General features: G+C 38.5%; 1 protein-coding gene across 1 annotated transcript in view; it reads right to left on the bottom strand.

Moving 5' to 3' along the window:
• Positions 1 to 10,927, bottom strand: part of CUBN (cubilin) — a 70,806-nt gene continuing 59,879 nt past the window's right edge. Inside the window, exons 32-39 of the mRNA XM_010712704.2 lie at positions 5,885 to 6,090; positions 4,890 to 5,052; positions 4,206 to 4,414; positions 3,394 to 3,541; positions 3,084 to 3,265; positions 1,841 to 2,006; positions 732 to 967; positions 1 to 311 (exon numbers count right to left, since the gene is read on the bottom strand). Coding sequence (XP_010711006.1) covers positions 204 to 311; positions 732 to 967; positions 1,841 to 2,006; positions 3,084 to 3,265; positions 3,394 to 3,541; positions 4,206 to 4,414; positions 4,890 to 5,052; positions 5,885 to 6,090 — 1,418 coding nt within the window. The 3' untranslated portion in view covers positions 1 to 203. The remainder of the gene's footprint in view (positions 312 to 731; positions 968 to 1,840; positions 2,007 to 3,083; positions 3,266 to 3,393; positions 3,542 to 4,205; positions 4,415 to 4,889; positions 5,053 to 5,884; positions 6,091 to 10,927) is intronic.

Raw genomic sequence — 10,927 nt, 5'->3', positions numbered from 1 at the left:
TACGTTTCAAAACTAGTTTATTTTCAGTATGAGAGGTCACGTTTTTGACGGAATTTTGAAATTCGTAACAGCTGTACTTACAGTAATTTTCAAAAGGCCTTACTTCAGTCACAAGTATCATAACGGGGTTTCAAATGTATTTTATGATCTAAAGTCTCTTCTGCATAGCAAGGAACAGTAATATATTTATCCTAAGGGACATTCTAGCTTGTCCAGCTCAACCGGAATCCTGACGGTAAAGTCACATACTCAGCATGAAATTTTACATAGACTTGATGTGATGTAGCAGTGAATGGAGCAATGTTTGTATCCTAAAATTAAAGACAAAAAGATTTGAAAAGTTTTAGATAATACCAAGATCCTGTGAAAAAGCCAATCACAGTGCTACAGGTGGGGTACAAATTCAGTCATTGATTGGAAGAGATCTCATGTCTATGCTAGGTACTGCTGTCACGTTTCTCTCATAGAGTGTCAAGAACATTTTAATCACAAATACAGCAACTGAATTCAGAGAGAAAAAAAAAAAAGGCTTGACGATGCCACTGTTACCCGCTAGATGTCGCTGTAAGGTCTGTAGTGAAAGGCTACTAAGATGCCACAGAAGCCTTATGCATTCACCTGCGCTCGTTTGTATACAATTCAAAGCCAAAATTATGGAAGCAATCTTAAATACGGTGCAGTAAAACTAATTTTAGCCAATTACAGGGTCATAGGCATAAGGGAATACATACCATCCCACAGTATGGCCCAGCCTGAGGATAGCTGGTATCTGGCCCGTTGTAAAGGATCAAGTAGTTGCTACTGCAATCCCCTGGGTCATCAATGCTGATGAAATTGAAGTTCACTGTGACAATTCGTCCCTTGGGCGCAGTAATGGCCCACTCACAGTCAGTGTTGTTCCAGTAAGTTGCAGGGTATCTGGGACTAGCAAACGTGCCAGTGCTGCCGTATAATGTTCCTCCACATCCTGGAAATGGAGATGCTTAATAAGCTGAGGAGACGTAGTTTCACAAGACAGTGTAGTATGTTAGTACAATTTTACTAGTAGCACTGAAAAACGGAGATACACTGTGAGCTGGAACAGTGAATACAGGTAAGAGCACTTTTCCAACGAGACAAAGTGAGGCTCTAGCTTCAGCAGCCTGACATTATGGAAGGATCATCATACATCACTGGATGTTGCTAGATGCTAAAAATCAACTCAGAAACCATATTTTTGTAGGTGAAGTTAGGATTGTCTTTTTTTTTTCTCCATCTGCTTCATCAACTCTTTCCTACCCTGAACTTCATTTGCCCCTTCCTTACCAAATCACCCAATATTGTAAGATTATTCTGCAGTGCTTTTCTGCAGACCGTAAGCCCTCTTCAGTAACTTAATGTCAAGAGCAAATTGTTATCCAGCTATTCACTCCCATTTCATACACCATTTATGAATAGGTATATTGTACAACCACTATACAGCATTTTAGCTAAATTATTTTCTTGGAGAAAATGTCACTCCTCTTCAGGCTCAGCAGCATCTGGATCTTAGGACCTATCACAACTGAGCTATTAATGAAGTAGACTGAGTCACCACCACCACCATTACCACCATCACCATCTCAAGATAGATATTCCTGATGTTTTCTGCCTCTCAGTGAAACATGTACATCACCAGTTTAAGAGTACTGCATCCTCTGAGGTTGCTAAACTCAAAACTAGAAAACAGGGTCAGTTATGTCCTTGGGAAAGCTTTAGGTCTTGATGAGTCAGGGCCCTAAATGAGCAGGCTGGATTCCACCTGTCTGTGTTTTCCTTCCGTACAGTGTTGGTTAATGAAATCACTTTGTTATAGTCTTACCACTTGATGATGATGTCCAAGTAATTTCATATCCATCATGAGCCCCAGAAATATCACTCTTGAAACGAAGGAAAACAACATGATTTTGAGGGAAGATTGGACTGGGCACAATGTTTCCACAGAACCTGCCAAGCAGTGGTGATTGCATATTACTCCCATTTCTGACCTGCAAGGGACACAAAAAAACATTGCCAACATCAAATCCCCATGCCAATTATACACAACTACAATTATGCAGTGATGCAAGCACAGTGCAAATTATATAATAGACTTGCTTGCACACTATAATTATCATTTAATACTTCTATTTTTCCTGCTATATTCTTGCAGAGAAGAAAAAAGACACTATTAATTAGACTGTCTGAGCTTTATGAGCAATTGCACAGAACAAGTATCATCTGCAACTGGTAGCTAAATTTTATGGTGTGGTACATACTAATTGGCTAGTAGCTAAGATGTGCTCTTGAAATTCAAATCCATGTTTTACTTTTCATAAGAAAAGTTAATATTCCAGATGAAAAGATTAATACTTTACTCCACAGATCACTCTTTTCCCTGGTCACATTAAGACACAGCTCATATTACCTACCTCAGATTTAATCTGATGCTTTTTTTGAGCTCCAATAATAGTGGAGTTTGGATTCATTTCTTGAGATAGTAAAAAGGATATTAAAGGAGAATTAATAATGATTCTCCCACAGACATTGGATTTTTGTCATTTGACAAAATGTAGGAAATACTTGAACAAGCATGAAAGGAAAGAGTAAAGACTGTGCAGGAGGATATATTTTTTCCTGCAACAAAGGACTATTGCAAGTATCCTGCACTTGTTACTAGATCTCTTTTTTTTCCCTCAAGAAAAAGGGAAAAATATCTCTTTTTAAGAAAAATATCAATTACACAGAATTTGATGCTGGAATGAAAGTACTCAGATTTATGCCTTTCTGTTCATGCACAAATGTTAATATTAGGTAAAAACTACCCAGCTTGCTCTGTAATTGGGTAACTCAACAAGAGTTAATTAAAGATAAGTTTTCTGATAGCAAAACTATTTATTCATTGGTCTTAAACTTCATATAATGTATGTTTAACTTCTTACTACAGTACTTGAGTATCTTTTGCCATAAAATTTTAACAATATGGTAGTTCCTAATGTCAGTTCAGATCATACTTCAGTCAACCCTGTTAATGTCCTTCATCACATTTTGACTCAGGCTCACACACACACACACCGTCTTAATACCTCTAGAAAGTCATGTGAACAGTGGATGCTGTCCTCCAAACTGAAAGCATGGAAAAAGAGAGAAATCGTGTGATTCAAGGGAGCTTGCAGAACAATAGAACAATCCATATTATTGGGGTGACGACCAGGCCAGCCAGGGCTCTTCAGGTAACCAAATGGCTGGTTATACTCTCTGCTGCAACCTAGAGAAAGAAAATTAAAATAATGTAGGCCTTGCAGGTCTTTGTATTGCTCTCACTGCATGGAATCAACAAAAAGAACTGCAGATTTTTTATAACAGTGGATTTTCTTGACATTTCTTCAAGCTTACCTGTAGCTTGATAGGTAAATCTGACTCCATTATTAATCCTGTATTCATCTGATTTGAAAGTCACGATGGCAGTGCGATCATGAGAATAAAATTCAGGGACTGGCAAAGTCTCAGTGCCACAGAATCTATGGGCTGATCCTTGGCTGTGCTAGAATTCAACATGTCACAAACTTCTAAGTAGTAATACAACACTTTTCTACTTATCAAACTCTAGATAAACAATTCTTTTAGCATTTATAGATCAGTTAAGGCAATCGCATTTGATAGCTCTCAAGGAAATCACTTATTAATATCTCAATGCTATATGTTCAGTTATGATGTGAAGCAAATCCAGTGTAACAAGTATTTTCACGAAAAAGTGAAAAACAGGCAAAGATGATTTGGAATAATGTAATGCAGTGGACATAAACAGTTGTGTTTCTTAAGTGCTTTTTTTTTTTTTTCCCCCTCTAGTGCTTCCTACAAACATTCTTCCTGGCATGAATAGTGATTTTATTATGGTTGTTGGATGGAAGGACGTATATTTAGTCTATGAAAGATTGTTATTGGTCTGTAGGTTTGGGTGTTAAACCTAGCAGCTCTGCTAGTTGGTGCAACTGTGAATAATTATAAAATACTTACCAGGTTAAATTCAGTCTAAGTGTGCTTCCATGAAATCAGTGTAAGTGGGGCATAATGCTTAACGTTGTGGATGTAACCTTGGCATGAATCATCAACTAATCTATTACCAAACAATGTGTTTTTCTCCTCTTTCCAAAGAGTGAGGAGTGCTGAATGCAAATGGGGCATGATATGGATCATAAATTTCTTACCATTGGTAAGTCCTGGAGCTGAAGGTAGTTCTGAGAACAGTCCTGGCTGGAATGGAGGTGGAAGGTCTCTACCACCACCTTGACCTGCTGCTGCGGAGGGGCATCAATGACCCAAGTACAGAGGGTAAATGGTGGATATTCACTGGGGAAGTTAGGAGACGTTGCAGTTAGGGAGGTAGAAGTTGCATTATATGTTCCTCCGCATAATCCTGTTTAAAAAGATAATAATAAATGCATCATACACTGCATCAATCTGAGGAATGATGTTTATTTATTAAACAAAACTACTCTGGACAATATACTCCTGTATTTACCTATTACACTCGAGATGGAAAAAAAAAATAAGTAGAACACATTCTAATGTTGTATCAATGCATTATAAAAACCAGATAAATGTTTATTTGTAATATTGGTGTTAACAGCTCATGATAGGGTGTTCCTGCTTTGCACTCCTGACTTGACATTCACCCCACAACCAGCCAAGACCAAAGACAGTTATACAGGGGGACCAGCAGAGCTGCTTTCAGCTTGCTTTTTAGATGCTGTGTATTGCTGTACCAGGGACTATCTTTGCAATTGCCTGGGCCCTGTACCTGGAACAAAACTTAATAACTTATTATTTTAATAATAAATACTTCCACAAAAGAGTCACAACAATATATAGATGCATAAATATATACTTACGATCCACTGTGGTGTAGGTAACATTGAAACCCTCTCTTTGCACAGAATTGTCTGTGATAAATTTCACAGTCAAGGAATTACTGGTAGAAAGAAAAGGAGCTGGCACTGTAGATCCACAGAATGTGCCAACCAAGTTGGCATTTTCATTGCCTCCATCATAAAGCTAGAATAAGAAAAGCATATAACTCACTAATAGTTTAGGAAAAACAAAGAAATAGAAATAAAGTTTTCTGACCTCTCCTGGCATTACAATTTCTCTTACTTGAAAGCACTTTAGGCACTCTTGTGCTTTAACAGGATGTTCCTGATGACTACAATTATTCACTGCCATATTAACTCATTCTGCAGGATAGTGAAAATCTCATTATGGAACACTCTGGTCCTGTCTTAGCAAATCCATCAAAAATGTATTCTATTTTAATTTGGAGTACTGTGTTCTTTTTTAGATGGAATCTCTAAGCACTTTTCTATGATAAAGGTTGATTTTATTCACCAAAATGTAGAATTCATTCTTCACATAACTGAAAATTTCTAATGCTCAACACTCTAACACCCCTTGGTGCATATTATTTTGCGGCATTTTACCAACTCTCTTATGTTTTATATACCAACCTCCAGAAAAGTAGCTTCAAAATTTTATAAATTAAAGTCTTTTCAAGCAATTTGGGAACATAGTGAGTGCTCATCATTACTTCCAAAGTGATTGTGTTTTGTTCTGCTTCTATTCTGTGAATTCAATACTCAGGTAGTTAGTACAGTAGTACAGGTAGTGTAAGAACAGAAGCTTGCGTACATAACAACATTAAAACACTGGTTTCCAAAAATGCAGGATGTCATCTGTAGTCATTATCTAACCTATCAAAGAACTATAATTATATCAAGCAACTTAATTTCTTCATAAGGTAATTTTCTATTAATTAAGTTTCAGTCATATGGAGAGGATAATGGATTGTAATTCTCAGATAGTTTTTTGTTAAAACACGCAGCTATCTTACTTTGACATAATCGTATTGGCAGGTCTGAGCAACACGAGCTTCCAGCACGAATGATGTGAAGGTAAGGTTGATCAGCTTGTTTACAGGTGCAGTTATGACCCACACACAGTCCAGATTTCTCTCATATCTTCTAGTCACATTGGAGACTGGGGAGCCAAAACTGTAAGCTGAATATGTCAAGTAGCCACCACAGCCATCTTGAGGTCCTGTAGAAGAAGCAGAAGCTTTTTAAAAGCCACTCCTGGCATTCATCTAATCTTCAGAAATTTCATGTCAAGATAACAGCTTTTTTTGTGCTGCAGCATTTTACTATCCTCTCTCACAAATACTAATTGAATTATTAAAAGAATTTTAACAGAAACAGCATTAGGCACCACTAACGATTTGAAAAGATAGCAACATATTTTTAAAAAAGGACGAGCTTAAGACAGAGGACAGAATCAAGTAGAACCGTGGTTAGAAGACTTTTTTAATGTAATTCCTACCTGCTAGTACGAACAGTTGGACAGTAGGGGGCACTGACTGGTTGCCTTTGAATAGCTGGTTAAAAACTAAGTTACTTGTTTTTATAATACATCTTCAATGATGTGGGATCGAATTTTGCAGTCTCACCCTGAGGCCCAGACTCATATTCAGGAATCTATCTAAAAGTGAGTTATTTCTGGGAGTGTTTCACTTTGTGGGAGCTTAGAACCCCTCAGAAAAGCAGGCTCTTTTCATTTTGATACTGCATTCAGAGCTAAGTCCCTAACCCCAGCTCCTCACTGCCAACAGCTGAACCCTACAGTGATTTCAGTCACACTGAAATAAATGACCTTTTGGACAAAACCCATTAACAGAAGACCAGAACCCTCTTATTGTGTCTAATTACACACAAGCAAAAATACAGACTATCCAAAGGGATTTTTTTAAATGACTTTTTTCTTCTGCAGTTTGATTTCCAGAAGCAGAGCTGGGTTAGTAACTTGTCAGTTTGTTTACTGTATGCTTCCTTCCCCAGTCTCTGTGGGGTTTCCTGGCCATTTATTTAGCACAGGAATTCAAACGAAGTATGGTTTGTAATCTTACTTGTGAGTCTGAGAAAGAGTGTTTGTAAACTGCACGGGGTGAAGGTTAACTGCAAGCAGTCTGATGTCTCCTGCAGTGATCCCTTTTGGAAGAATTACATTATCAAAAGTAGCTACAGCTGTGGATAAGCAACATGAACATCGCTGGAGAATTCCATCTGTGTGTGTAAAATCTGCCTGCCTGGCTGACGTGCAGCGACTTAACCTTGACCCACTGATATATTTCCAGTCACATAAAACTGCACACTATTTAAGCCATAATGTTACAAAAGATCCCTCTGGTGTAAAATCAGCATCCAAATACCAGGATTGCATCAGCAACCAAGGGCTGGAGACAGCCCTGTCTTGCCAGACTGCAATAGTTAAACCAGAGTGACTAAGGATAAACGTCGTCCTGCTCTACTAACCAAAGCCGGAAAGTCTCCACCCTAAAAAGAAGATTGCTTAAACCAAAATCTTGATGACAAGAGATTTAAGCTTTCGCTATAGCTAAAAATGAACAGAAGAGACTGATTACAAAGTGAAAAAATCAGGAATTAATAGTCTGCCATCCAATTTTGTGGGCTGTTCCAGCAGTGCAGTTGGAAACTTGGAAAAGTGGTACTGTTAATTCCCATGCTGCTGCAGAATCTGAGAGCAACAGAGGGAGAATCATGATCAATAAATCACGTTCACGTTCTCACAGATATCCTTAGGAAGGAGTAAAATGTCAGACAGGAGGGTGCCTGGGCCCTAAGAATGCAGTTTCATTGTATTTTTCTCTGGATTCACCCTTTTACATGATTTATTTAGTCCTCCCGAAGCAGCCTTGTTGGAGCCGCTTCCTGCTCAGCACAGTACTAAGCATACCATTAAGCATACAATCATTTGGCATAGGTCGTACTCTGTCCCTCCAGCCCTGCAATATTGAATCTTTAGTGGCATATGGGTCAGACTGTCTTACAAAGCCGACCTTCACCCTTTTCATGGTTGGAGTTGCAAACATGCCAGCCAGAACATTGCAACAGGAATCAGAGAACTGCCACAGAGCAGTGCAACAGGAAAGCTGTCAGTGCTGCTGGATTGCCCCTTTTTGGGGTACCAAACACCTGGACCTTTTCAATGATGCCCTTCATGGCTAGCTGTGCAAGTATAAAGACATCTCAAAAAAATAAACACAGAGGTAAACCATATGTATACAGCACATATAAAGGACCTGATAGAGAAACAAGCCAAGACAGAGAAACAAGTCAAAACCTCATTGTAAGAAAATGAATTCTATTTGGTATAGCCAATAACAGCATCTCAGGGAAGATAAATAACTAAAAGTATAATTTATGGTTAATAAAAATGAGGTTTCATCATTGGCTTTCACAATCCTCCTCAGCCAGGAGTGAGTCACGTGGCTACAAGATGGTACATTATGAATAATGTCTGGAGTGAAAGCTGACCAGATAGCACGTAGCCCTGCAACCAACCAAATAAAGGGAGCCCTTGCTGAGAATCTGTCTTGGTGTTTTTCATTACTAATCAGCTATACATCAGATTGCAACCACTAGAAGTTACAGAACAGTGAATGTGTGCATAGCTGGGGAACACTTGCAAGTAAAAGGAGAACTAATTCTTACAAGAGAAATCCAATTGCACGTCATTTTAGTGATGTTGCATCTCAGTGTTTTAAAAATCATTACCACTCCCACACAGAAGGCCAACTAATTGCCATCCTGCATCCTCGTGATCATTGATGGAATGATTTTCACTGTTGGCTAACATAGCCAGAACAAAACACAGCTAAAATTTAGGCAAAAGCCAGGACAGAAATATGTTAATCGTTTAGAACAGCCTCTTTGTATTAAAAGTTAAATGTGATAAAAAATAATGAGAAATGTACCTTGCAGAACAATTTTTGAGGAACCAGATGGACGACTGTTTTGTTTCAGTCTCTGGTTTATTATTTAAAAATCTAGGGTCATCATAAATCAGATTGCAATCCTGTCCTCCTCATACACGGCTTGCCAGAGAACACAAATTATCAGAACTAGGACACATACTGTCATCATTAATTGCTTTTGGTGGGATGCGTTAATGAAACTAAAAGGCTGAGGAACCATTCAGGAAAGAAGGGACTGAAGATTCCCTATGGCAAATAAAAATAATTACAGCAGAGAGCAAGCACATGTTGCTCGAAGAGTTATATCCCCTAGACACAGAGTCAAGATGAAGATGAATCTTTGAAGCTGTATACCTTTGAAGCATAGCCAGGGGTGAGGTTTGCTTGTACAGGTACGGATGCAATGAAAGGGAGCCTGCTGAACAGTTTTACCTCTATTGGAAACAGCTAAACCAATGACATTTCAGAAAAAGCTAACCATGTTCTTCTCTTCTTACTAAATGAATGCCACGTGCATCAAAAGACAGCAGAATTCAAATAGCCCTCCTAGTTCTGCTGGAATGGTAATGAAAACCATTCCTAGATTTCTGAATCACGTTTGATTTCAACTAAAAGGATGAGAACTCTGAAAAATCAGAATAAGCAATGATAACTCAAGTCTGATGTTTCATTCCTAACAGGTTTTATTTTCAGTGCAGAGGTGTGGCTGGACTGTGGCTGTAGTAATCAGTTCATAGCTCAGTAGGATTATGCCTTCAAACACTAAGAACTATGTAAGACTGGAGGGAGGAGTTGTACTGCAATTCTTCATCTAAGCTGATACTATGGTTAAATCTTCACAAGCTGGGATTTTGAGGTCGGTGGTGTGTTTGGCAGTCACTGTACAGGCCCCATGACTTTGTGCAGGCAGCTGGCCTGTTGGCAAGGCCAGGCTCAGCACAAGGCTTCCACTCCTTCCAGATCTCAGCATCACCTTCAAACAGAAAGGTTTTTCACTGATTTGATAGCATAGCAGTACTACCTGCAGGGACATACATTCAAGACTGCAAAGCCCCCACCTCTTGCTTCAGCAAGATTTCACAAATGCATTCAGATTAAATTGATACTGCAAGGTTTTAGACTTTTTAGCTCACCCCAGATATGAGCCCAGCCACGTTCCGTGCAAGCCCACCCTAGTTCTGCAACACAGTAACGTATGTACCACCCTAACCATTTCCTCAGTGTTTGCCTGGAGACCAGATGCAGACAGGCTGTCTGGCCTCAGTTTTACATTTGCTAATATTGCATTAATGTATTTGTTGGCATCACAGCTGCCCAGGCATTAGCAGATCTTTCTTGCAGTATGAACCAGAAATGTCTCCTTGTTCTTTGTTTGTATGCATGAGAGTATACATTTTCAGCTGAAGAAATGTATACTTACTTACATTACATTGACTTACACCTGAGTGCCTTTATCTGAATCCCATCATCTTTTAACCTTTAGTTGCTACACAGTTACTTTTGCTCACTGCATCCAAAATAAATTTTCACCTCATTTTTCAGATCACTCAGAAATTTCCTATTTAAATGTCCACCTTTCTTCTTGTTAGTCCAGTTTAAGTCTGTGAACTGCTTCTACTTACTTTGCTTTGGGAGAAGAAATGTTACAGACACTAAATAACGGACATTTCAGAGAGGCATATGTAGACTGTCCCTAAGTTCAACAGATGTATTTTTTGCAGAACGGCTGAAGAGACTGCAAATACTTTCTAAATTGAGACAAATTTCAACCCAGTACATACTGATGCATATTTTTAACAGAGATTTGAGCCACAAAATACATTTAGAAACAGTCCAGGGATTGTGATTATCTTCTGAACAGATATTCTGAGCTTTTTATGGATGTTGATATTTCACTATAATAGACTATAATAGGATCAAAAGAAGATATTATTAGCCACGACTGAGTCACTGTTTTAATAGAATAAGCTAATCATAGTTAAGTCATGACAATGTCATGAACCTGAAACATGTAATATATGTGTAATATAACTGGTAGAACAGTGTGAATCAAACGCCCAAAGAAAGACTTCCTAGAAGACCTGTGAGTTGCACACAGTTAGCTTC

The sequence above is a fragment of the Meleagris gallopavo genome, chromosome 6, assembly GCF_000146605.3.
Source record: "Meleagris gallopavo isolate NT-WF06-2002-E0010 breed Aviagen turkey brand Nicholas breeding stock chromosome 6, Turkey_5.1, whole genome shotgun sequence".
Classification (NCBI taxonomy): domain Eukaryota; kingdom Metazoa; phylum Chordata; class Aves; order Galliformes; family Phasianidae; genus Meleagris; species Meleagris gallopavo.
This window is presented reverse-complemented; position numbering and strand designations above follow the sequence as displayed.